At 35.6% G+C, this 27,903-nt stretch overlaps 2 protein-coding genes across 3 annotated transcripts; one reads left to right on the forward strand and one right to left on the reverse strand.

Moving 5' to 3' along the window:
* On the forward strand, positions 1–24,583 carry LOC101221461 (THO complex subunit 2). Of its 2 annotated transcripts, XM_031885916.1 has the most exons (33): positions 1–364; positions 510–635; positions 1,079–1,120; positions 4,236–4,295; positions 4,456–4,518; positions 4,905–4,985; positions 6,095–6,166; positions 6,329–6,376; positions 6,503–6,571; positions 6,677–6,810; positions 7,819–7,894; positions 10,356–10,549; positions 11,326–11,406; positions 11,496–11,706; positions 11,789–12,034; positions 12,455–12,535; positions 12,619–12,738; positions 12,829–12,888; positions 12,987–13,114; positions 16,450–16,546; positions 16,667–16,795; positions 17,543–17,646; positions 18,101–18,281; positions 18,469–18,647; positions 19,173–19,779; positions 19,922–20,026; positions 20,546–20,701; positions 20,837–20,917; positions 20,989–21,444; positions 21,535–21,694; positions 21,782–22,701; positions 23,587–23,891; positions 23,999–24,583. In XM_031885916.1, exons 1-33 carry the CDS (start codon positions 230–232, stop codon positions 24,066–24,068), a joined length of 5,577 nt encoding a protein of 1,858 aa, XP_031741776.1. In that variant the 5' UTR covers positions 1–229; the 3' UTR covers positions 24,069–24,583. The 2 variants fall into 2 exon arrangements, with proteins under 2 accessions (XP_031741776.1, XP_004142861.1); XM_004142813.3 differs by having other exon boundaries at positions 21,535–22,701.
* Positions 24,584–25,257: 674 nt separating this feature from the next.
* Positions 25,258–26,475, reverse strand: LOC105435693 (putative clathrin assembly protein At1g03050). Its single transcript, XM_011657942.1, has one exon. It carries the CDS (start codon positions 26,473–26,475, stop codon positions 25,258–25,260), a length of 1,218 nt encoding a protein of 405 aa, XP_011656244.1.
* Between the last annotated feature and the right edge of the window lie 1,428 nt (positions 26,476–27,903).

Raw genomic sequence — 27,903 nt, forward strand, 5'->3', positions numbered from 1 at the left:
AGCTTCCCCAAACCCCTATTACTGTCTTTCTTCCTCCCTCCCTCCCTCCCTCCACAATCCATCATAAATCTCAAACCCTAATTTCTCTCATACTCTCATACTAAACTCCCATGAGAACCCCATTGATTCTCCTTCTCTTCTCTTACTCTTCTTTTTGAAGCTGTTCCAGCTCCCAAAACCCAGTTTTTCTTTTTTGGGTCTCTTAGGGATTGTATAGCCTCTCCCTGCAATGGCTCTCCCGCCCGTAGAGTGTATGTATGTCGTAGAAAGCAATATTCGAGAATGGAAGTCCGGAAACTCCAGCTTTAGGGTTCCTCAACCTGTCCCCGTGGTTCGCTTCCTTTACGAGCTCTGCTGGACCATGGTTCGTACTTAAATTGACCTATATTTATCCATATGTAGAACTTGTGTTTTTTAGTGACTTTCAAGTGTTTTGTTTTTGGGGATATTATTGGTGCAATCATTTGGTTATTAATATTAATTTGTTTATGTGATTCTACTGGATTCAGGTTCGAGGGGATTTGCCATTTCAGAAGTGTAAAGCAGCATTGGATTCAGTTGAGTTCTCGGAGAAAATGTCTGCGGAGGAGTTAGGATCAACTTTTGCTGATGTTATTACCCAATTGGCTCAAGATGTTAGTATTTAATTTTACATTATATCTCCGTTAGCAGCAACCTTCCTTTTCATCTTCTTTCCTTTTTTTTCCTTATTAGAACATCTAGCTTAATTTTTCCAATTTATGCTTAAATGGATTTTTGAAGTTTCAATCGTTAATACTGTCCTCATTAAGGTGAATACACAAATTTTTACCGACTTGAGAATAGCTCAACTAATTAAAACATATACATTTGATCCTAGGTTCAGATAGGCTGACTTGTTGTTGAAGTTCCTCATCTTAAACCTATAAGAGATAAACAATTGTCAATTGTAATATTTTGATTTGGTTTAAAGTTTTGTATTTGCGAAGTTTTCTCTATGCTTCGTTTGAATTGTATGTTATTCATGCTTTTGATGGAGAAAATGTACTCAAACGTGAGAAGTTCTATGCATATTGAACTTAATTTGCTCAATTTGCAGATCACATTAGCGGGAGAGTATCGTGCTCGGCTTTTAAAATTGGTTAGTATATAAACTATAAGAGATTATGATTATTGTCTCATGATGTAGCATAGTTTTGTTTTGTTTTGTTTTTTTTTATTAGGCAAGAAATAACAAAATTCATTAGAAAGCCAAAATGGGTGTACAAGAAATGGAGAAGAGATACAAAAGAACCACAAAAAAGATGAACCAACTATTTTTCCAAATATCCTTAGCATTATGTTTGTTTTTTCAATTTAATCACACAGACATGGTGGTAAGTTCTCAACGCTCCCATGTGCTGACATGTTGGATGAATGTGGTGGCTTTTGGCAATGCTTGTAGTCTATGCGTAGCAAAGTTGGCTAGATTAATTTGTAACTACTTCTTTTGGATGTTTGGTTTCCTTCTTGCTGGGCACAAGGACACTAGATCCCATTATGGGGTTCTTCGAGGCGATGTCGGGGTATTACATCAGTCAAATAAATAAAACTAGGTTTATGATCGGCCCAAGGAAAATATATAGGCCTAAAGTGTGTACCCATCCTGAATATACATTCCACATAAACAATAAAAAGTAAAACTACAACTATACCCTTGTACTTCCTTCATACAGGGATTAAAATTAACTGGAGCAAATGTTAGATTTTAGGGATAAACTGTGAGGAACAGAAGCTTGATAGACGGTTTAGTGTTATAGAGAAGATAAGGCAGAGATTAGCTCTGTGGAAGAAAAGTTTCTTCTCTAAAGTTGGGAGATCGACGTTTATTAGATCGATATTGAGTGGAATCTCCATTTATTACTTTTCCTTCTTTTGGTGCTTGTCTTGGTTTTCAAGAACATTTAGAAGCTTATTAGATATTTCCTCTGTGATGGGGTGAAGAAGTTTCATTTGGTTAGCTGGGAAGTTGTTGGGAAACCTGTGAATTGGGATGAGGGGGTTAGAGCTCGAAAATATAAGGACACGCAACAAATCTTTGTGGGCTAAGTTGTTTTGGCATTTTGCCCTTGAGCTCAAATCCCGTGATAGATGATTATTGTGAGCAAATATAGTACCACCCTCGTGAGTGAGTGGTGAAAGGGTTAAAGGCATGCATCGAAATCTGTGGAAAGATATTTCTATTCACTCCCATTCTTTTTCCATCTCGTCTTTTGCTTGTTGGAAGAAGGCAAGGAAACATACTTTTGGAAAGATCTTTGGGTGGGGGATAAACTCCTTTTTTCTGCATTCTCTAGGTTATATCATTTGTTCTCTTTGAGAAATTGTTGTGTGTCAGACTCTTTGGCTGGGGAATTCTGTTTCTTTCTCCTTCAGTTTATGGTTTCTGTTGTCCAATAGGAAACAACAATGGTGACCTTTTTCTTTTCTTGATTGAGGATTTTGACTTTAGATAGAGAAGAGATGTTTGTATTCGGAGTCCTACCCACCATTTTGGAGGACTTTTCTTGTAGATTATTCTTTAGGATTTTATTGAATCCATCTCCTGTCATTGTGTTGGTCTTTGATGTTTTACGGAAGATTAAGATTCCAAAAGAAGTTAGGGGTGTTTGGTGGCCCATAATGAGATGTGTTTCTAATGTAAAGTAATTCAAAAACCCAATGTTTGGATTGAGTGCTTTGGGCCTCATTTGTAATGTAAAACTCATTCACAGTTTCTAATTCAACCATCTTCTTACTGTTTTCACGCTTAACGATCTAATTTCCGTTGGTCTTTGATTACTCGTGGTTTCCAACAGTACTTTGTTTTCCAGTAATCTTGATTATACTAGCTCTCCACACACCCCCTTAAATTTTTTTACCTGGCATGTTTTGCTTGGTTGTGTGGATATGATGGATAGGCTTTTGAGAAAGATGTCTTTTTTAATGGGTCCTTTCTGTTCTATCCTTTGTCGGAAGGTGGAGGAAAACATGAATCACCTTTCTTGGAGTGTCAGTTTGAGAGCTCTGTTTGGGGCAGTTTCTTGTAGAAGTTTGATTTTGTCCTTGCTCTTTAGAGGGATGCACAGTTGATTTTGATTTTGTTTTTTTTTGTTTTTTTTGTTTTTTTTTGATGAGAAACATAATACAAATTTCATTGATGGAATGAAATTAGAAAAGGGCAGTTAAGTCATTTGGGATCACATAATGTTATGCCATTGTGATATTAGTGAAGTGTGGTTGCAATCACAAAGATAACGAGTGAATTTACATCAAGTAAGCAAAGTATATAAAAGGTGATCAAAGAAGTGGGTGAAGTCAGATTTCGTATCTTAAAAAATTTGATGATTCTGTTCATTCCATATGATCCACAAGAAGGCTTTGAAGGGATGGCCGATAAGGAGTATATACAATAGAGTGAGAGGATTGTTTGAGAAGACCACCTGGTAGTTGAAGCCTGTGAGAATTTTCTTCCAAAAGGTCTGAGCATTATCACAAAAAACCAAGAGATGCACAATAGTTTCACCGTGGTGGCGGCATAGAACACATTAATTTTATCCGTGTCTGATGATCGGGGAGTTCATCCTCTATCCGCCTTTCAAAAAGATAGGCGGTTATCTTTGGTTTGTGGATGTGTCATCTTTATAGTGGGACATTTGGGGGAGAGGAACAATGCTCATGGTGTGGGGAGATATCCTAGCAAAGTTTGATCTTTAGCGAGGTTTCATGTTTCTTTTAGGGGTTTAGTTTCCTAGACATTTTGTTATTATTCCCTAGGCAATATCTTACCAAGTTGGAAACTCTTTTTCTTGTGGGCTTGATTTTTTTGTATGTCCTTGTTTTCTTTAATTGTTTTTCTCCATGAAAGGAATTGTTTCTTTAAAAAGAATTGCAGTTCTAATTTATAACCTTCATTGGTAGTAGAGGCACTTGTCCTGGGCTCTGGTTGTAGTAAATTTCATTTCACATAATGGAACTTTGCTATCAATAGTTAAAAAACCAATTATTTGATAATGGAAATTTGCAAACTTCTTTTTTGTGCACCAAATTCTGTTATGGTCTTTCATACTTTTTCATTGCTCATCCTCTTCATGTACTGTATTAGGTAAAGGGAGCTACGAGAAATGTTATTCTGTTTCTCAGTACCATATACTTTCCTTTTGCATCATTACCTTGTTTATTTAAATAATAATTATTACTCATATTGGCAATTGGATATTGTATTCTGTCTCTTCTAGGCTAAGTGGCTGGTTGAATCTGCATTTGTCCCATTGAGGCTTTTTCAGGAGCGATGTGAGGTAATATTTACATATAAAATTTATCTTGTTTGTATTGCATTGTTTTTTAGTTGTTTCACAGTAAATTCTGTACCTACGCTCTTTTTAATTGTGGGTCTCAAAGTTTGCTGCACTATTTCATGTATTAACGAATTTCTAAACTGAATTTGCTTGGTTTTAGGAAGAATTTCTATGGGAGGCTGAAATGATAAAAATTAAGGCGCAGGAATTAAAGAGTAAAGAGGTAAGTGATAGTTGTAATAAGATTCAAGCTTCGTTATAGATAATGCCACCTGGTCTTGGATATCAGTGCATATGGTTTTATTTTCCTTTACCATCTGTTTAGTTTCTGTTTATGCATTTGGTTGCTCAATTTTTTTCAACTCACATAATACTGTTGATGTATTAATTATTTTTCCCTTTGTAATAATAGCAGGTGAATGGTTGGTGGTCTCTAGATTTCTGTCTAAATATTTTAAAAAATAATGACATCAATTTGCAAAAGCTTCTCTATGTACCTCATTAGTCATTAACCTAAGTTTCTGTCCATGCTCGAAAAAGCTTCAATTTCAGCATGGAGGCCAAACCTTTTATAGTGGTTCATTTATACAGTCATTTGGTTGATTTCAGGTTAGAGTAAATACTCGTCTTTTATATCAGCAAACAAAGTTTAATCTTCTGCGGGAGGAAAGCGAGGGCTATGCCAAATTGGTATGCTATTGAATTGATTAAATACTTAGTCCGTCATTTGTCCTTGTGATTTTCCTCTTAATTTGTTCATTTTTGCCTTGATCAATCAGAAGACTTGTTCTCTCAATGTTGAAAGAGTGTAATTATTCAATAGTTTGGTTCTTAATACATTCCCTTTCATTAAACAGCTGGAAAAATGAATTAAAAAAGGCTTAAGCCAAAGTAAATAACCTAAATGGATAAAAGAGATCAAATGTTAAATTTTCCTTTCTCTAAAGAGGGGTCTAACAAAAGTTTTCCCATCTTGATTGATAAAAGTAGAGTAGCTGTGAAACACTTGTGTTTGGTTAAGTTCTTGGGTTTACATAGTTGGACTGACGTAACCCACCTCACAGTAATATCCCATAACCGACCTTGTTAGCTAAATGGCTTTGACGTTTTTACTATGAACCTGATACCCTAAGACACAAAGTTACTGTAAGTTGATATGATATGACGTTGAATGTGGTTTGGGGTGCACACATCTTTGGAAAGGTATTGCACCAGAGCATCGTTAGAGATTTGTTAGAGATTTATGCGACTACTGGAATTTGTGGCATTATGATTAGAGAGCAATAGTAGTGTTTCTCTAGGATGTTCAGGAATATGATGCATTCCTTGACTTCTTGATAGAACTCCTGGTCTATTTTAAACTATCTACATTTTAAGAGAGTTGTGGAGTTTTTCCTTTTAACCTTTTTATTAAATGAAGTAGGATTCAGTATTTCTGTTTGTCTCATATTTATACCAATTTTTGATAAATCAAAGGGGTGTTTGGCTCACATACTTTCAACTTGGTACCCCAAACAGCCAAAAGAGAGATTTTTTAATGAGAACAAGATCATGTGATGCATAAATTTTTGGACTTAATTTGTCCATTGTACTCTTATTCTGGTCATTGAATGTAATTTTGTCAATATGTATTTATACTTTTGCAAATTTGTACTTGATCTACTGATGATTTTCAACAACCAGAAGGCTCTTATTCATTAGCCCCTTGGGGAGGGGTTCTGAACCCCTTGCCCTTAGGTTATTCTTTTGTTTTTCGTTGCAATATACATGGTTGTCACTTATAAAGAAAGAAATCCCAGGTAACACTTCTTTGCCGGGTCACCGATGCTTCAAATAAAAGCTTTCCAGGTTCCACAATTGGTATTATAAAGGTTGGTAGTAAACTTCCAATTTGAGTCTTTTATCATTAATTATCTCTAAAACACGCATAGACATTGATATCAAATTAGTTATTATTCTATATAAATATAAATATATAGTGTATACTATATTATAGAACTTTTCCAATTTTTTGATCTTTAAGCTTTCTACAGTCATTGATTGGGCACTTTGATCTGGATCCAAACCGTGTTTTTGACATTGTGAGTCAATTCTTTTGTTTATTTTACATAATCTTCGATATGTCGTTTTCCTTTTACCTCTTGTTCATTATTTTTTGTAAAGAAATTTCCTGCTAAACTTTCATCTTCTTGATATGTTTATATCAGGTCTTGGAGTGTTTTGAACTGCAGCCAGAAAATAGTGTTTTTGTGGAGCTAATACCAATATTTCCTAAGGTAAAGATGCTTACGAGTCATGACATTTTGACGTAGATAATCTTGCTAATATTTGCCAAAAAACAGACTCTTTAAGTTTCTCATGATGTTGTAATTTTTTGGCAGTCCCATGCTTCACAAATCCTTGGGTTCAAATTTCAGTATTATCAGCGCATTGAAGTAAATTCGCCAGTTCCATTTGGACTTTATAAGCTTACAGCGTTACTAGTGAAGGAAAAGTTTATTGATCTTGATAGCATGTAAGTACAAATACACATATGCATTGAATGTTAGTGATATGAAAACCTTAGAAATTGAAAATTAAGAACCCAACTGGTGAACCCTTATTATCAAATCTTACCCCGAAGTCAATTTGACAACAATCCAAAGGGAAGGACTAGAATTGTATTACCTTTTGATCGAAGACCAAGAGATAAACCTCAAGGTTTGAACACTCCATAGCAAGATGATCAAACTTACCTGAATGCTCAAGCATGCAACCCTCCGGATAAAGTTGGTGATAAATCTCCGTCATCAACACAAAGGAGAATCTTATTTCAAATTCGATATGCCAAAAACTCCTTTAAACAACCTAAAGGCAAGACTTAACTAACCTCCCAGTAAAATTCCAATGCATTGTAAAAATACTAAATTAACCTTACTTAAATGTTATTAAAAAGGATAAAACTCGAAAATATTAAAATTACATCACAATTATTAAATAAAACCTAATTAATAATTTGATGTTTGACCTCTTCATATCAGTTAGTTTCAATTTAATACAAGACATTTCTTAAGGAATCAAACCCGATATTTGTTAAATTGTATCATTGTTGTTTTCCCACATCATATAATTTATTGTCTATTTTAGAACTTCAAATTAAAGTTGAAAACAAATAAATGTTAGTTATCAAAATTTTCACTTTTGGATCATAGAATCTATTTCTTTTTGAAAACAAATATGTTTAACAAATATCGGCAAATCCATTTGATTCAGTGAACTTGTAAACTCAAATAGAATCAAGATATTTGTTTTTTTTTTCTGGAAACAAATAAGCATACCCAACCACAACTGACTTTACCTTCGCTTTTGATAATTTGGAAATTAATCCAAGCCATCTTTTAACAAGTAATATTCCACCCAATGTCTATCATTTTCTGTATCTGTTTTCTCTCCATTATTGTGCATTATCTGATGCTTTAATTTTGAAATTTTATTTTGAGTAGTCTACCTTTAATTTTTAAATATAGACTTTTATTTACTGTAGATATGCACATCTACTTCCCAAGGAGGATGAGGCATTTGAGCATTATGGTTCCTTTTCTTCCAAACGACTTGATGAGGTACTGCTATTGAGAGTAAATATTAATTAGCATTATTTTAGTAGTCACTTTGTTCATTCCCTTTTTTCCCCCTCTTTGTTGGCATCTTGATGGAGCTACTTTGTGTACTGAATATGTATTTTTTTTGTTTGTTTGAATCAACTAGATAATTACTTTTGTCACTTTTTTTGGGTACAAATCCTAAATTTTGTTTTTGATGAGAGATGATGGATACTGGAGGAAGTAAAGTGAGTACTTATTAAAGCCTATAAGATGAAATACCAATAAGTCCCAACAAAAGTACAAGAGATGAAATGGTGGATGTCAGTCTCAGGAGCAATTTTGACATGATATTGCAGTTGGGATCATTAGGGGTGTTAAAAAGACTCGGGAACCCTACCAACCAGAGATCCAGAACTAGTTAGATATATATATATATATATATATATATATATATATACTTTTTTTGGATGGGTTGGAATTTTTTAGAAGCAGAAATTTCAGGTCGATTCTTGGGTTTCTAAATTTTGTGGTTAGATTGACATGTAATTGTAGTTGGATAATTAGGGGTGTTAAAAAGACATGGGAACCCGATCAACTGGAACTAGTTAGATTTTTCTTCTTCTTTTGGGTTCGGTTGTGTTGGAACTTCTTAAAAGCAAAAATTCGGGTGGGTTCTTGCCTCTTGGGTTCTAAGTTTTGTAGTTAGGTTGACCCGACCAGACCTGGAAACCATGCATAAAAGCTACGTTTTTTTTGCTTTATTTTCTTCAAACTTCAACTGCCATCCACTTTTAATCTCTATTCTCTTGGACTTCCATCTCGCACAACTCTCCATTCTCTCATAATCTAATCTCACACGGCCAATGGAGATTCCAATTTTTAGGCTTCTACTTCATCGCATGTTCCAGGTTTCATTTCACATCTCATGCGTTACCAGGCTTTGTCCATGTCCACGTTCAGCGTTCTTCATCTTCTTCTTAGATTCCAGCTTCGTCCACTGTTTGTTCAACGTTCTTCACATTCATCAGCTTCACCTGCCATTCACAGTCTAGGGTTCCTCATATTTTTCTTTGATATCAGGGTGGTCTTCATCTTTCTAAGTGGAAGTTGGGTGGGGTCAAGACACTAACATAAACTTGTTAAAAGGAAAATTCAACGGGCTCTCTTCTTTTTCCTACTTTTTCAATTGTTTCATGGGTGAAATGAAATCGTTTTTTGGGGGATACCTTGGGGGGCGTTCCTTGATAGGAAGACAATGGATGTCATGGTTCTCTTATCAATGGATTTTTTATTTGCTCAAGGAAGTTTGGAGAAAGTGTTCAAAATTTCCTGGAAGAACTCATTAGTCATGGAAAGGAGTTTCTCAAATATGAACACTCTCTTCAACAAAGGCAATAAAATCGCTGTCCACAGTTTTTGGGTATTGTTCACAGAAAATTCAATGCCCCTCCTGATTGTAAAATATTTACAATTGATTCTGAGTGTGTTGGATTCCTTTATTTTGGCTTAATTTGTGATAATTGCCCATTGCAATATCATAATAATCATGTAAGGTGTACTGTTATCAAGCGCATGTTTGAAGAGATCATAAATGCGGGCATTTTTTCAAAAGAAAAAAAAATGTTCTGTATTTTGTTGGTTAAAATATATAGAAATCAGGTTCTGATCTACCAACACTGTCGTTTAGAATCAATACATTGATTATGTAATGATTCTAAGAATCTTAATGTTACTTTTGTTCTTTTGTGAGCTGGAACTTTTTCAGCGAATTTTTGTTTGGAAGGGTTTCTTGGGAGGTTTAGAAGTTCTCTGGTGCATTTTATAATCATAAATGTGCTCTTTACTGGAGCAAGAATACTGACCTGCAAATAGCTTGCCGTCACTTTGGTGGATTTGTTATTTTTATTTTTCGATAAGAAGCATCAGAAGAACTTCATTCCTAAAAGCTATTGCGTTGGCCACTCCAGTTAGGAGTGAAAACTAAGAAATACTTGAATGAATTACACGTATCTGGAAATATTCTATTGTTTTACACGTATCTGGAAATATTCTATTGTTTTTCCTTTTGCATAGAATACATACTAACCACAAAGAAGAGCTTAACTTTTTCCCAGAGACGGGGTCCTTTCCATAAAGAATTGCAAATAATATTGTCTACGATCTTTCTATCCTTGTGCAAGTTCCAGTAAGCTGATTAAGCAGTGTAGTTATTCTCAATCTCCACACCAACCCATCCTCAGTAGTAGAGAAAATTCAATTCACTTATTAGTTACTCTGTTAGGTAGGTAGACTGTTGGCGACATGGCAGTTTCTACAAATAGAATGTGGGCATTTTTAGATACTAGATAGAATTATGATTCCAGTACTAGTGGTGAGTTAGTAGCTTCAGAAGGCCTTTGTAAATAACTTCACTTTTTTTTCTTTAGATGCCCATGTATTATGTGTGTACATTATCACGGGTCTGAATTAATTTCTACAGGCTAGCAGAATAGGTAAAATAAATCTTGCGGCAACTGGAAAGGACCTAATGGATGATGAAAAGCAAGGAGATGTAAGCATTGATCTTTTTGCTGCTATTGACATGGAAAGTGAGGCAGTCAATGAAAGGTCTCCAGAACTAGAAAATAATCAAACACTGGGCTTGCTTACTGGATTTCTTTCTGTGGGTGACTGGTACGTAAAATTGAATCTGTAACATTTTGTATGATGGTGATAACTGCTTGTGTCCTTCTGTCTGTTTGCTTGGGAGTAAACAGTGAAGGGCCAACTTTGATGTTGAAATCCAATTCTTTGGGTCAACATCTGCGCATGATTTTTTATAAAAGAACACTTGTATGCATAAGTTGGTTGGATCATCCTTTCTTTCCTTCTTTCTGTTTCAACATGTATTTGATTATGTTATAAGGGAACACGATGTTTACGTCGAAAACCCTATAACAGGGAGAAAAAATCATGATAGAGTCTCTTTTATTATTTTCACATACAATGAAAGTTGCACTGTAAAAATCACAAAAAATCACGTAAAATTGAATCTGTAACAGTCATAATAAAAGAAGGAAATAAACTTAAGGCAAAGTAAAATACTAAAATGCCCTCAGGGCTATAAAACTATCAACATATCCCCTTATTTCAAACAGATTACATGTCAATATAGCATACCAACTATTTTCCCCGATTGTGCATGTTTGTAAAATAAAATAGAGTATTCTCTTCTATCATTAAGCCAAATTCTGTGTCTTAAAGAGTTAGGCTGTTGGGGATTTTATGCAATTGGGAATTCTTTCTACAATCTCTTTGGCTTTTTGAGATCTCATTTTCTTTTTGTTTTTGTGTGTGTACGTCTTTAGTCTGCAATCCAAGTTTCGTATCCTATAAAAGAATAATCGAAGATGTCACCTCTTAACCAAGCTGAATGTAAACTTCGTTAACTTTTTTCTTTTTCCTGGCAGGTATCATGCACATGTACTGTTTGATCGTCTATCGCCTCTCAATCCAGTGGAACTTCTTCCAATTTGTAACAGCTTGTTTAGGTAATTCTGATTTGATGCTTAATTATATCCATGTAAACATGTATATGAACCTTGATTCAAGCATCAGTTTTCTTTTGGTGTCTGCTTAGGCTCATTGAAGAATCAATCTCCTCTGCATACTCTATTGTTCGTCAGAACCCTCATCAGAGCTTGGGGGCTTCTGCAGGAAGCAGCATTGATGCTATTGAGACTACAAATTTGCCAGTTGGTGGTTCTTTTATAGGTCTTCCAAGAGAACTTTTCCAGATGCTTGCCACTGCTGGACCTTATCTCTATCGTGATACAATTCTGCTACAGAAGGTAATGTGTTCACCACTATCCTTTAATTTCCAACCTGTATTTCTTTTTATTCTCTCTTATTTATGCTTTTTAATTTTTGCAGGTTTGCAGGGTGCTGAGAGGTTATTATACATCGGCAATTGAATTTGTCAACAGTGTGGAAAGTGGTCAAAATCCTGAACTTGTAATGCCAGCTGGAAACCGAGTTCCTCATCTTCACTTGAAGGAAGCTAGGCTGAGGATTGAGGAAGCCTTAGGAACATGCCTACTTCCTTCTTTACAGTTGATACCTGCCAATCCAGCTGTTGGTCAAGGGATATGGGAAGTAATGAATCTTCTTCCGTATGAGGTAGATCCATGAGTTAGTTCCATTTACCTCTATTGAATAATTTGATTATTAATAATTGAAAATTTTGAAAGTTGAAAGAGTCCAGCCAAGTAAAATATGACAGACCAAATAATTACAGAAAGATTTTGTCAGTGGTGTCCAAAGAGAAAATGTAGAACCAAGCAAGGGACCGTACATCACAGGAGTCCCTCTCCCCTCTCCTAAAGGTTCTATTGTTCATTTTCTTGCACAAACATCTGAATATCCTACAAACCTCGCCTTGCCAGAAAACATCCCCTTCTCTTCAAAATAGGATTGGTGCTATTTGGTTTTTATTCTATGTGCTTGATTCGTTAGTCTAAGAATTTAACTGGTCTTTTCTTTTGTATTATAGTCCAAATCTTATTAGTGCTTTTGATAAAAAATATCGTGCTTTACTAGGTGCGATATCGTTTATATGGTGAATGGGAGAGAGATGACGAGAAGATTCCAATGGTTTTGGCTGCAAGGCAAACGGCAAAGGTATTATTTAATTGATTATTTCTTCTTGGTATCTTCTCTTTAATACTTCATAATCATGTAAACCACAATCAACTACTTCTCAGTTGGATACACGGAGGATTTTGAAGCGGTTGGCTAAGGAGAACTTGAAGCAATTGGGTAGGATGGTTGCAAAACTTGCGCATGCTAATCCGATGACTGTCCTTCGGACAATAGTTCACCAGGTATTATTTGATCTGGCTATACTATTTTCAATTATGTATATCTTGCTTTCCAATTTCTTAGAGCATCATTCTTGAAATAACCTTCTGCAGATTGAGGCATATAGGGATATGATTACTCCTGTAGTAGACGCATTCAAGTATCTGACTCAGGTATGTACTATGTGTATTTCCATGGATACATTGTCTAAATTTTGAAGTATTATATTTTTTATATTTTAATAATAATTTCCCCCATATTTTTTATGCAGCTTGAGTATGACATATTGGAATATGTTGTGATTGAACGTTTGGCGCAAGGAGGGCGTGATAAGTTGAAGGATGATGGCCTTAATCTCTCAGATTGGCTCCAATCATTAGCTTCATTTTGGGGTCACCTGTATGTTTCTCTTTTTTTTTCCATATAAAACATATTTCTTTATACTGATTTCTGCTGTTGAGGATGCGCTTTTACTTTTTAGGACACTTGCTATAAATTTTGTTTAAGAGTCACTTCAATTGTATAGTTGCCTATTTGGCTTCTGTCTAGGTGAACTTCCACGATAATGCAGGTTGAATTGTCTGGGTTGTTTCTGGTATATTTGAGTTATGGTGTTCTAATTCTTCTTTTGCTTTAGGTGATTGCTACTCGGTTATTGTTTTCTATTGTTTCTTTTGCATGCATCACTGTCTGAATTTTTCATGATATTTGTCCTTGGTTATACTTGGAATGCCACACTTTAACATCCTGGTTGCTGCACCCAGCTAATGTTGATTGGTTAAACTGAGGGCATTATGGACAACTTAACGTTTGAACCTTGGTTAGCTATTTTGGATCTATTCAACTACTTAAACTTGCTTCATGGGATATGCTTTGTGAACTTCATACATGGCTTTGGGGGCTGCAGGTGTATGATTAAATATATCAATTGGGTTATTATTAGTCACTTGGCCATCGAGATTGTTGTTGGGTTTCAATTTCCCTCTTCAAGTTCATGATAATATAGTAGATTGGAAGGTGAAAGACCCTGGTCGTTGCTTCATTTACAAGATACAGGATGATAGGATGAAGTTGATATTTCACGTTTCTGTTATGCTGCCTTTGTTCAAGATCTGCTGGGTTGTTAAATAGCAAGATATTGGTAAAAGAGTTGTAGTGAAACAAAGTAAACAGTGTTATGGTTGCAAGATCCAGTAATGTGGAAGGGAGTAATTTATATGACCTTACATGTAAATGGGGGTAAGTAAGGTTAACATGAACCTTGCTCAGAAAATTGGAGGTGAATCATTATTTTTCTGGGTGCATTGGCTGGCTTCAGAGGGGATGGACCTTCAAAGAGAAGTGCTAGATATTAACTGCTCTTGTGAAGAGAAGTTTCCTGACTTATAATTGAATCATTTGAAGATGTTAGTTTCACCATATAGTTGAAAAAGTACAAAAGGACTAGTCATTTTGAAGATTTTTATCAGTTTTGGTTGCTTCAACTTTCCGAGATGTTGATTTCTTGGAGGATTTTCAAATTTTGTATTGGATAAATATAGAAAATTTCACATTCCAGCTATAGGCACAAATCATTCTTGGTCGAAGCATGAAATTCTTTTACAAAGGGGTTGTTCATCAAGGAAATTCTAGTTTCTTTGCCTACTTTTGTTGCAGCTCTATGGCAAGTTGGGTTTTTTCATGGTACTACATTCAATGTATCCTATGGTTCTGATAAATGCCATACTGTATCTTTAAAAAGAGATTGGAGGAGCAACTGAAGTAAAACAGAAACTTAGGATCAATCAGAAGTTCTGTGCTGCTATTTTTTATTCGAGCTTCCTATTGGAATCCATTTGAGGGTTTCAAGGCGGGTCAGACGTCCAAGGAGTGGGAATGGTTTAATTGGGACGTGAACTTTGCTTTCCTTTTTCTTTTACTGCATAGGTAAACATGTTATGTACGCACTTGATATTAACCAAAGCGATACAATTGCACTATGTCGAAGTGATCTTGAACTGCACATGTTATATGCATCCTTAATATTAAAGAAGTGAAAATAAAAACTATTGTATTATTTAAAAGTTATCTTGAATTGCAACCAGTCCTCTAGAGTTCTTTCAATGTGTCAATTTCTTACACTTGTTCTTGTCAAATTGTCCTGTTTAAATAAAAACTATTGTCAAATTGTCCTGTTTAAAAAAAAGAACTAATCAAGTATTGGGGCTATTTTGCACATTCTTGTTCTTGACTTTTTCCTTTTATTCCTTTCTAGGAAACCTTAAACACATTCACACTAAAGAATATTTATTGATGGAAGCTGTCTATGTGACTATATAAATTGTTGTGGTATGTATGCATAATACAGAAAGTTTAAATTCACGTTTCCTTCCCTAAAAGTTCAAATACAAACTGCCCATGTATTTTTTTTTTTCTCATTAAAAGAAGTTGGTTATGTATATTTTATAATGTCAAATTTGTTACCAGGATTTTAAACATATTTGATTGTAAGTAATTTCAATGTGTCTTGTCCTTCCAAAGTTATGTAAGGTACTGTGGAGTCGGGAAATCCCTAATAAAGATCAGTTATTTGTTCTCACCCTGTAGGTAGCATAGGTAACAATTAAGCTAAAGAAGATGGAGGAACCACAGGACCATTCTTTACCCAACCTGGTACTGTTATTGCAACAGAAAACGAAAGAACAAAAGAAGTTGGATATTTGGATTATTTGTTCCTTTGTTTCCAGTGGCGCTAACTCAATGGAGTAGCCATTGGCCTCTTTTCTTCTACGTCTGAATATTTTCTAATTTTTGGGTCTTTTACTTTATCTTTTTGGTTGCTTGTTTTTTTCTCTCCCTTCAGGAGTTTGTATCGTTTTCATCTTTCATTGAAATTTGTGTTTCCCCTTAAAAGAAGAAGAGTTATGAGGCCCCAGATTCAGAGGTAGGTTGAGCATTTGGTTGAATGGGTTTTTTGCTGCCCTGAGAATTTAGCTTGAATGTATAAGAATTATTTGTAATGATGTGGATATAGTTGGTTTCCTCAAAATGTGATGTTTTTGTTTATTAGATGAAATCCAATGTTGCAATTACTCGGTGAGTTCAATGTGGAGCAATAGGCAATTCTTTTAGTGCCTTTTGTCCTCCAGCTCTTTTTGAAAATTTCATAATTTATATGTATCCTATCAACCATCATTGATTGACTTAGTAGTAAATATGGTGGCATGACCTTGATCAAGGGCTAAAGGGTCATGGGTTCAGTCCATGGTAACCACCTATCTAGGATTTAATATCTTATGAGTCTCTTTGACACCAAAATGTTGTAGAACCAAACGGATTGTCCCGTGAGCTTAGTCGAGGTGCATGTAAGTTGGCTTAGACAATTATGGTGGCCACCTACCTAGAATAAAATATCTTTTTGTTTTGGTTTATCTTTCTTTGCTATAATTGCTTCATAGAATTTTTGTGCGTTCTAATGTTGTCAAATTTTTCTTTGGTTTTAAACTTGCATCCTTGTATATGTATACAAAGATACTCTAATTGTGTTTTGTTTGTTTCTTCTTTTGATGGTAAAAAAGGATATAAAGATGTGCTGTACTGTTGTATAAACTGTCATCTTTGAACAGTTTTCTACAGAACATATCTTATACTTCTACTTGCTTTATCATCAGAATACTTTTTGGGTATGCAGATCTTGTGTACATTTGTCTCCTATTTTCTTGATGACTTTCTTGGACTTTTTCTGTTGGTGGTAGGTGTAAGAAGTATCCATCTATGGAACTAAGGGGTTTATTTCAGTATCTCGTCAATCAGTTGAAAAAAGGTCAAGGAATTGAGCTTGTTCTCCTGCAGGTACTTTGCCGATCTATAAGGGGTGCTTTGTGCTAGCCACATGGCTCAACATTTAGATATTTTACTATCATACTTTATTTCTTGACTACGTACTTATATATATTTTTGTAATGTAATCAGGAACTTGTCCAACAAATGGCTAATGTCCAGTACACAGAAAACCTAACTGAGGAACAGTTGGATTCTATGGCAGGAAGTGAGACGCTTCGTTATCAAGCAACTTCTTTCGGAGTTACTCGAAATAACAAGGTATTGTAGTGATTGGCAATATAATTTTCTTCTTCCCGGTTCTTTACTTGATTACAATCATCACTAAAGGATGTGAAAGTAGATGACTGTAAGACTACCTTGAGTCCTGATGGGTTTTGGTAGCAAGCTAGGAGTTTTCAGTTAGTAGCTCCTTTGCACTTCAATGAATTTATTCTGACATGTTTTATCAAAAAGAGAATGATGAATTTTCAATGATGTGGTCAGGCAAGGCGTTGGGTGAGCCCCTTTATTATTATTATTTTAATATTTTTATTATAAAACCACCCAATACTCTTAAAAGATTCAAATTTTCTCACGAAAACTCTGGTTTCTTTAATTTTTTTACAGTTTTATCATGATATTTCTTTTGTTGAGCATTAGTCTCATTTCATTATCTTAATGGGGAGACTTGTTTCTTGTTTTTAAAAAAAGCTTTATTATAATATTATACAATATTACTTTTCACTTTGCACCGGAGCTCCAAAGAGATAGGGTGTATTACTCTGTCACAGTGTACTCTTATTAGTGATATTTACATTTTAAAATCAAACTATTGTCTCCTATTTGTGATTTTGTACTCTTACTATTATCATTATCATTATTATTGCTATTATGTTTTTTTTTTTTTGTGTGTGATTGCTGTTATCTGAATGTTATTTTCTGTTTGTACTAAAAACATGATGGTTTGTTGATTAATTTGGAATTATTATATCATCCTATTTCTGTTTTCCATGTTAAATACTGCAGGCATTGATCAAGTCGAGCAACAGACTGCGTGACTCATTACTTCCCAAGGATGAACCAAAATTGGCGGTCCCTCTTTTGCTACTTATTGCTCAACATCGTTCATTGTATGCTTTATTACTCTCTGTATTATGCAAAATATAGTGATATTGTATTTTTCTGCTTTATAACTAGGACCCTCTCTCCCCCTTTTTTCCTTTTGTACATTTTATAGATTAAATTTTGTGTGGGGAGGATTATGTAGAGATTGGGGGATTCATGTTATTTTTTATTTAAATATTTTAAAACTCTGACAAGCCCCTTTAGCACGCTATTTATTTATGATTTTCATTAACAGTTATCTTGCAGTAAAATTATCGTAATTCAATCACTTGAGATGTCTATTGATACACTTACCTGCTACTACTCTGGGCTCCTTTAGCACGCAATTTGTTCTTGTCTTGTCTCTCTTTTCTTTTCTTTCCTCGGCTCACCACCTTCACTTAGTCCCAACTAGCAAATTCTCATGGGCATTTTAGAGCTTTAAAATATTTGGCATAACATATGATTTATTTCCTTCAGGGTTGTTATAAATGCAAATGCTCCTTATATAAAGATGGTCAGTGAGCAGTTTGATAGATGTCATGGAACTCTCCTTCAATATGTGGAATTTCTTACAACTGCAGTTACGCCTGCTTCAGCTTATGCTCAGTTGATTCCCTCACTCAATGAGCTTGCCCATCTTTATCACCTTGATCCTGAGGTCTGTGTGCTTGTGTCATTGTCATACGGCATCTGTTTTCTTGGGGTTGTGTGTGTGTTTTCTCATAGTTGAACTACTTTTGATATTTGTCTATTCTTTATTTATGAGATTTAAGTTCTCAATATATTATGCTTTAAAGTTTTTTTGCACGCTCTTAAAGTACTTCTGGTATGGCTCGTTTTTGTAGGTTGCTTTCCTGATTTATCGGCCAATAATGAGGCTATATAAGTGTCAAGGTGGTTCTGATATCTTCTGGCCACTGGATGGAAATGATGCAAATGTTATAGGCAACAGTTCTGATCTGGAACCTGCAGAATGTTCTGCTGATGTCGTTTTGGATCTTGGTTCTTTACAGAAACCTGTGAGGTAAGAGATCTACTTTTTAAGCTCACTTTTCCTACATGCTTGCACTTTGCTATTGTAACTTATTTTCTTGTTCTATATTTTGATTAAACTGTACACGATTAAATGCTATTGATAAAATGTAGTTAGTACTTTGATTGGATTTGGGTTTAGAATTTAAAAAAATTTCTATGATTATTGGGTATATAATATTTAGATACCGAGTCATTTCTACTTCGACTTCTAACTCTTTTGTTGTTGTAATCTCTCCCTCAACTTTTGAGAAGCAGTCTCTCCCTGTGTCTTTTTCTTTTTGCATTCAGAGAAATCATACAAGATATTGATTCTCTCATTCCGCCAAATTTGATCTTGTTACTTTTGGTAAAATGTAAGATATTCAGAAGCATTGACTTACTGGCACTCATTGTCAGACTTATTTTGTACAAAATAGGGAGTTAACTGTATTTTTTATTTTGATGGTACAAAATAGGGAGTTTTTTTTTTTTGATGGAATACTTTCAGATTTTCTTTTAACTTCTATTCTGATAGGTGGTCAGATCTGCTTGATACTGTGAAGTCTATGTTACCTCCAAAAGCTTGGAATAGCTTGTCTCCAGATCTCTATACTACATTTTGGGGTCTCACTCTCTATGATCTTTACGTTCCTCGAAGTAGATATGAATCTGAAATTGCTAAGCAGCATGCTGCTCTTAAAGCTTTAGAAGAGCTATCTGATAACTCTAGTTCTGCAATCAACAAAAGGAAGAAAGACAAAGAAAGAATTCAAGAATCTCTGGATCGCTTGTCCAATGAACTTGTTAAGCATGAAGAAAATGTTGCATCTGTTCGTAGACGACTTTCTCGTGAAAAGGATAAGTGGTTGAGCTCCTGTCCTGATACTCTGAAAATTAACATGGAGTTCCTTCAGCGTTGTATTTTTCCCCGCTGTACATTCAGTATGCCTGATGCGGTCTACTGTGCTATGTTTGTGCACACTCTTCATTCCCTTGGAACGCCATTTTTCAATACAGTCAACCATATTGATGTTTTGATATGTAAAACTTTGCAACCCATGATATGCTGCTGTACGGAATATGAAGCAGGCAGGCTTGGAAGGTTCTTATATGAGACACTAAAGATAGCTTATCATTGGAAGGTAATTGATCACTTAATCTTTCTTTATCATGATGAAGCCAAATGAAGTTAAAAAGTCATTCATCATTCTGCAAAGTGCTTGAATTCTGTTACTGGGATCTTCCCCATCTTCAGTTGTTCATGTTGATCAATCGTTTTGTCAGAGTGATGAATCCATTTATGAACGTGAATGTGGAAATATGCCTGGATTCGCTGTCTACTATAGGTATCCAAATAGTCAAAGAGTAACGTACGGCCAGTTCATCAAGGTACTTGGATTTCTACCATTTTTATCTTTAGATTGCTTTTGCATGTACTATACATTTTAGTGAAGATTGATAATATGTTGCCTGAATTACGTAGTTTGTTTCCAATTCTTGTTTGGTATTAAGTTTTCTCTTAGAAGTTATCCTATACATCAATCTCTGTTATGATGTAAAAGCAATCTTTCTTTCCCCTATTAGCGCTCTATCAGATTTGCTGTAATGGTGCAACTCCAGTAAGTTATGTAGTGGTGCAACTTCAGTAAGTCCTGAATTACCTTGCCAAATTATCTTCTTTGGCATGGTTTCTCCTGGGTTATTCTGTGGTCATATAGATCTCAAGTTTTCTCTACTTCCACTTTCATGGAGAATTTTAGATTTTAATTACCTGTATCATTCAATATTCGATTCACTGGGGATTCAGTGTCCCATTTCAAGTATAAATTTGTTTTGCTTGACTTTCATGTACGACAGTATATATTTCTGTCACTGTATTTAATAATCCATTAATTGATTTTCTTATAGGTTCATTGGAAGTGGAGTCAAAGAATTACACGGTTACTGATACAATGCTTGGAATCTACAGAATACATGGAAATTAGAAATGCTCTTATAATGTTAACAAAAATTTCCAATGTGTTTCCCGTTACTAGAAAGAGTGGAATCAACCTTGAGAAACGGGTAGGACAAATTTACTTTCTTAGCGTCAACTAAGAATTCTTCCTTTTGTATTTCATCTCTAGACAATGAAAAAAATAATGGTTGGAATTTAAAAATTTTTAAAAAGAAAACTAAAAGTTCTTCCTCTTCATGTAGGTAGCCAAGATCAAAAGTGATGAAAGAGAAGATCTGAAGGTTTTAGCTACTGGTGTTGCTGCAGCCTTGGCTGCTAGAAAGGTTTGTTCCATTTCTCTGTTGTGTCACCTTCTCAATTTTAATTGCTCAGTTGATGTTATTTCATTCTGCAGCCTTCATGGGTTACGGATGAAGAATTTGGCATGGGTTACCTTGAATTGAAGACACCATCTCTTGCGTCAAAACCTTCGGCTAGTAATTTAGCTTCTAGCCAAAATAATTCCATTTTTGTTTCACAAAATGAACCTGTTGGAGGGAAGACCAGTGCGCTACCCATCCCAAATTCAGATTCTGGAAATATGGCCAAAGATCATTCATTGAGGTCAAGAACTTCTGATGTGAGAACGGACAAAATAGATGGGCTCTCTGTTCCAAAATCTGAGCTCGGGCATGGGAAGCAGAAAGGGATGTCATTGAACGGGCCAGATTCCCAGCCACTGGTACCCTCAACTTCTGTGCATTCGGGATCATTAAAAATGGTGGATAGTCAGAAACCAGGTGATGACTCAACTAGGACTTTGGATGAGGGCTCATCAAAAGTTGTTTCAAAGACCTCTTCTGAATCGGAGGTAGTATTAAATTATACTTTTAGTGGGCATTAGATTGTGTGTGTGTGTGTGCCCCTTGAATTATGACTTATTATATTATCATGTTAACAGTTGAGAGGTTCAACCAAACGATCAGGGCCTGTTACATCTCTTAATAAAGCACCGAAACAAGATATCACAAAAGATGAAATTAGATCGGGAAAAGCGGCTAGCAAGAATCCTGGGTCTTCAACGAGTGAAAGGGAGCTTCCAGTTCATGCAACAGATGGTGGTAGGCATGGAGGTCCTTCTAATTCACCTTCCATTATGTCAAACGGTAATACACAAAATTCTTTAACTAAAGGCTCCTCCTTAACAGTAAAAGCTTCAGATGGTCACACTATTGAATCGAAGGCAGAGAGTGGGGTTGGAAGGACATCTGATGGTAGGGTGTCTTCGGTGAAGGATGATGGCCCTGAAGCTCTTGATGTTTCGAGATCCTCTTCTTCCAGACTTGGTCATTCTCCTAGGCATGATAATTCTGCCAGTGGTTCTAGATCTAGTGATAAGCTGCAGAAAAGAGCTAGTCCTGCAGAAGAACCAGACAGGCAAGGCAAACGCCGGAAGGGAGATGGTGAGATTAGGGATGTAGATGGGGATTTTCGTATCTCTGACAAAGATAGATCCATGGACCCACGATCTATAGATGCCGATAAAATAGGAATGGAGGAACAAAGTGGTTACAGAGGTTTAGACAAACCTTTGGATAGAACAAAAGATAAAGTAAATGAAAGGTATGATAGGGACTACAGAGACCGGGCTGAACGTCCTGAAAAGTCCCGTGGAGATGATCCTCAAGTAGAAAGAACAAGAGACAGATCAATAGAAAGATATGGAAGAGAGCGCTCAGTTGAGAAAGTGGAGAGAGTTTCTGATAGGTATCCTGAAAAGTCTAAGGATGAGAGAAACAAAGATGATAGGAGCAAATTACGATATAGCGATTCAACTGTAGACAAGTCTCACACTGATGATCGGTTCCACGGACAGAGCTTGCCACCTCCACCACCCTTGCCGCCACACCTGGTCCCTCAATCTGTTAATAGTGGAAGAAGAGAAGAAGATGCAGATAGGAGGTTTGGAACTGCTAGACATGCTCAAAGGCTTTCTCCTAGACATGAAGAGAAGGAACGAAGACGATCAGAGGAAAATTTAATTTCACAGGATGATGCAAAGCGCAGAAGAGAAGAGGAATTTCGAGAAAGAAAGAGAGAAGAGAGAGACGTTGGGATGTCGTTGAAGGTAATGATTGTTCAATTTTATTGCATTTTATTTGGTATAACAACCTTTTGTACGAAGTACGAACTCAAGATTAATTTAAGCAAAATGTACCATATGCAAATAGAAGTGAACTTTTATTTTGTTAACACCCCTCTAAAGGTGATCAGTTCACAACCCTGCCTTCAGAAAATTGATCGAATAGACAGATGGTAAAGCCTATTTAGTACCATAGGATGTTTCTATTTATCTATCTAGAATCATAACAGGAACGGATTATAGAAAAGGGCTTACAATTTCTTGGGTTTTGGTTTCTAGAAAAGGAATTATTGTTTTCTTGGGTTGCGCCAACAGGGTTTGTGCCTTTCTTTCTTCTTATTGTTGATTAAGATAGTATCATCTTGGTAAGGAAACTGGGGCTATATGTCAAAGGAAAGTTATGTTTTTTTAGCTTAAGTCTTAACTCTCAAGTTCTACATGGTTTCGAAGTGTAAAAGATGTAGCCCAAACATTGCCTTTTAGATCTAAATTATAGATGATCTTGGGTTATTTTGTTAAATTGGGTGAACAAGTGTATCGAGGTCTGCCAACCTGGAATTAATAGTCTTGATTTTTGGCGTATTCAAATTTAATTGGGATCTTCATTTGACAAAAGATTGGTAATGAGAACAAAAGTGATTTAAACCTACGTAGTTTCCCTTTCTCCCCCCCCACATCCATACACAATGAGAGAGATCTGAGTAGTCTTTTTCCTTTCATCCTTCTTGTTACGACATTCTAGGTTCACATATCATTTGTACGTAAGTGCATTTATCCGAATTTAATCATCGTACCTCAGTCAGTAGCTATGTTTACAGTTATCACATTGTAAATTTTCAGTAAATAGTAATTGTATTCTTGTTCATGTAGGTTGATGACAGGGAGAGGGAGAGGGAAAAGGCAAACCTTTTGAAAGAGGACATGGATGCTTCAGCTGCCTCTAAGAGGCGAAAACTTAAAAGGGAGCATCTGTCATTAGTTGAGGCTGGTGAGTATTCTCCTGTTGGCCCACCACCACCTCCGATGGGTGGTGGTGTGTCTCAATCTTATGATGGACGAGAAAGAGGAGACCGGAAGGGAGTAATGATGCAACGTCCTGGTTACCTAGATGACCCAGGCTTGAGAATCCACGGTAAAGAAGTGGTGAACAAGATGACAAGACGTGAAGCTGATCTGTATCCTTTATATCACAACTCTTTGTGCATGATCACTAATGACCTTTAGGTGATAATAAGTTTTATCTATTCCATTAATTTTTATCAACTCCTTAACAAGGATTTAGAATGTATGAACGAGAATGGGATGACGAGAAGAGAATGAGAGCAGATCAGAAGAGAAGGCATCGGAAATAAGCTGGTCAATCAGGTTCTCGTTACACTTGACCATTCCTTGCCGGGTAGAACACAGCTAACATGGTATTTAAGCTGCCCATAGAGAGGTGACGAGCTGTCCGATCTTGTAATGACCAAATTCATAAACGAAAAGGAAGGCAGTGTTGTAATTTATTGGAAATCTCTGAGCCTGCCCAAGAGGGAATATAGACGGCACGCTCCTGTAATGACGACCAATTCATAATCAAACAGGACAGGACATTGGGGGTGTTCTGCCTTGAAAACTATTGTAAGTTGTTTAAAATTGAGATTAGGATAAAGTTGTGTATTATATTTTAGGCCCCCACCGAGTACATTTGTTCTTGTATGCCATTGGTAGTATGAGTTATTCAAGATTAGTGTGAACGTAGGGATTTTCCCCTTTCCATTCCTTCATAGTGTTCCCCTGCCCTGTTTTCTACAAAAAGTTTCACCCCCAGTTTTGAGAAGAACCTCAACTGATTCAATTTCTATAAATCTGTTCATTGTTTATGATATGCTCACGTAATACGGTGGTTGGTGTTTCAAAATATTTACAAAATATACTAAAATTTATATTAAAATATATTTTAATGCTAACTGCATTCTTTTTCACTTAAAATTTGAAGGACTACATGGTTCATTATAATGTTAATTGAATTTTTTTTTTTTGGAGGATTGTGTTCAAAGCATTATTAATATAAGAACACACATTTCATGTCAAACTGTGCAATGTTATAACTTTGAGATATGTTCAAATCCAAAATCACTTTTCTTTCTTATTATTATTATTATTATTTTACTTTTGTAGTGTAAAATTTTCCAGGAAATTAAGATTTTGTTTGAAAAGCTTCATCACCACTTCCAGGATTAGCAACTTGTCTTTTAGTTCCAAAAGTTTGAACTTACTAGTTGATTGATGATTTGGTAAAGTAAATTCATGTTGAGTACTGTACTTTAGTTTCATTTTATAAACAGGTGTGCCATTGTCATCATGAATTTTTTTGAAAAACACTGGATCCACTTGGGTATGTGGCTAAAACTAAACTCAAACCAAAAGAATTTCAAGGACAATCATACTATAAAAAATAAAAAAGAAAACAAGACAATAGGAAGTGTACATCAAATTTATAATTCAAACACAATTTCATGTGGGTTTTTATTTATTTGTATTAAAATTTAGAATTCTCATTCATTTTGGTGTTGTATTAATTCTTAAAGAATGTTGGTGGAATGAATAAGCATTGAAGGGATTTAGTTGAGAAGAAGTATTGATGAATTCAATTATTTCTCCCTCTCCGTTACTTTCCCAATTCAACGAATTCCATTCCATTGTAAACGAAACTGAAGCTTCAAGCAAATCCTCCCAACTCCTTTCTTCCAATTCCATCAATGCCGGTTTCACTCCATTCTCAAATTTCTCCCACTCACTCCTCACCACCGCTCCCTTTCTTCCCGATGCTCCGGAGCTGGTAGACGATGATGACGATTCCGTCACCTCCCACATTCTCCTCACCGTTGCTTCTATGCCTTGAATCCTCGATTCCGGTATTCGATTAATGTCCGGGAATTCATACGCGCTGCACACTTCCATCAATTTGCACCAATCGTAAAGCTCCGAGAGTTGATTTGCTTGAATCGCGGCCTTCTTGTAGATTCCGATTGCTGCTACAGAACTCCGGTACGGTAGTTGAAGAAGACTGTCTTCGATTGAGTCGAGATCTCGACAGACAGAGTGATAGCAATAGAAGCTCTCGCGGATTATGTTCTTCATAGCTAATCGAACTACGAAGCTTTGTGATGTTCTCCCAACCGGTTTGCAATCGATTACTCTGTCGATTATGTTTTGCATCTGTGTTGTTGTTTCAATTACTCTGTTAATTTCGTTGATTCTGCTTGAAATTGTTCCGATCGAGTTGTGTACATGTGAATCATCTAGTGTTTTTGTGTAATAGGACAAATCGGAATTCAGAGCTTCGTCGAGGAACCGAGCGTAGGATCTGATGAAAGTGTCATAATCTTCGTCTTGTCGGCTATGGCAATGGTAAAGAGAAATTGAGCCATTGGATCGGCTGCGGAGTAGGTGTAATCGGAATTCAGCGTTGTCGGGGAGTGATTGGAGCAATCTGTGGAGGAGAAGGAGACATTTGAGTTGAACTCCACAACAGTGAGATTTTCGAAATCGACGGGAGAAGCTGAGTGAAAAGGCTCGATAGGAAGGAGGAGAGAAGGCGAAGATCTTGAGAAGCTCTTGAACGTACTTTTCCGGCAACGGTGAGTCATTTGGAGCGGTGGCTTTGATGACTATGAGATCGACGTCGGAATATCCACTGGCTGTAACGATTTTGGCGTAGCGGACGGAACAATTCTCTTTGACGGCGGTGAGAAATCGCCGGAATCTTGTCTGCATGGTATGAATGGATTAAGAGAGAGGATTTTTAGAAACAAATGATATGAAATAGAAAAAGTAATTATTTCAAAAAAGTTTAATTAGAAGGTTGATTTTACAAAACAAAATTGTTGTTTGATTGTATCTTAATTTTGGGGGAATCACGAAGTGCTACAATTACAAGAACAATGTTTATGAAACCGATGCCACCAAAAATTAGTAAAAATTTGGACAATAGGTCAACAGGAGATGAGATGGAGGTATTTCTTTAAACCAATTCCAAAATTCGAGTGTCTTACTCAACCCGTAACACTCAAGTTTAGTTCCAATACAAGACATCTTTGAGATATGAAACAAATACTTATAAAAGATTAAAAGTTACTATCTATATCTACAATATATATCTTTCTTCTTTCTTTCTTTTTGGTAATCATAGTAACTCTAAATCTAAGTTGGGTGATCATTTGAAATTTTCTTAGGATGCATTTGTATAGGGACAACTTGCATAGGCACCGGAGAATGTGGGAGGTTGTCAGGTACATAATTTGGATTGAGAATCCTAGACTAGAGTGTTACAATCCCAAATTTTTAAAAACTTGAATACAATAATCCAATTCAAAATATAAATTAACTGAATCTGATCTTTACAATTTGGATTAAGTAGTTTAGTTTATCAGGTCGTTTGAACACTCATGATGAATGTGTTATTATTGATTCGACAATATTGTCAATATTTGAAATTTATGAAAATGTTTATAGAGTATTAGTGATGTGATGGAATTGGTTGAGATTAATTTGAATGTCACAAGTGTGAATATGTTGTTATTTCTTTAGAAAACATGGGTTTTTATATATCATATTGTTGTATTGGAATTTCTGTTTGCAAATAAATACGTATACTGCCTTACTTTGCATATATTTCAAGTTTGTAGAAGATTAAAAAAAACAAAACAAACTCTTGCTAATGCTTAATATAGGTATATGATCAAGTTGAGTGAAGCTTATTTTAAAGCTTCACATTCTTTAATTTTATGGTTTTTTGAATTCTTTTAATATATCTGTATCCGTGCTAATCATCAATGTATATACATACACTAAGTAAACTTGAGGGTAACATTATTTACAAATACAAGTTAATAAAAGTCAACTTTCTTTCCTATAAAAAAAGAACCATTTAACCACAACAAACCCAACTATCTTCTTTAAATGGGAAAGAAGAAAGAAGAAAGGTCCACAAAACAATACCCAAACCAATTTCCATCAACAACAGTGCATATGCAAGGTGGGGGACACACCAGACAAATGTGGAGACTCGAACATCAACTATGAAAGAAAAAATCTCACTAGCAAGCTAATTTGGCTCATATAACAAGCGTTAATAAGCTCACAACAATTTGACTCAGCAATCATAGCAAAAATATTAACCATCGAACCTGGCAAGAAGAGAAA

This window comes from Cucumis sativus, chromosome 5, assembly GCF_000004075.3.
Source record: "Cucumis sativus cultivar 9930 chromosome 5, Cucumber_9930_V3, whole genome shotgun sequence".
NCBI lineage: Eukaryota > Viridiplantae > Streptophyta > Magnoliopsida > Cucurbitales > Cucurbitaceae > Cucumis > Cucumis sativus.

Coding starts and splice junctions, on each gene's coding strand:
- LOC105435693 (XM_011657942.1), bottom strand. CDS start 26,475: ATGCAGACAAGATTCCGGCGATTTCTCACCGCCGTCAAAGAGAATTGT.
- LOC101221461 (XM_004142813.3), top strand. CDS start 230: ATGGCTCTCCCGCCCGTAGAGTGTATGTATGTCGTAGAAAGCAATATT. Junction 1,121..4,235: donor GTGCTCGGCTTTTAAAATTG/GTTAGTATATAA, acceptor TGTCTCTTCTAG/GCTAAGTGGCTGGTTGAATC. Junction 17,647..18,100: donor ATTGCTCAACATCGTTCATT/GTATGCTTTATT, acceptor TATTTCCTTCAG/GGTTGTTATAAATGCAAATG.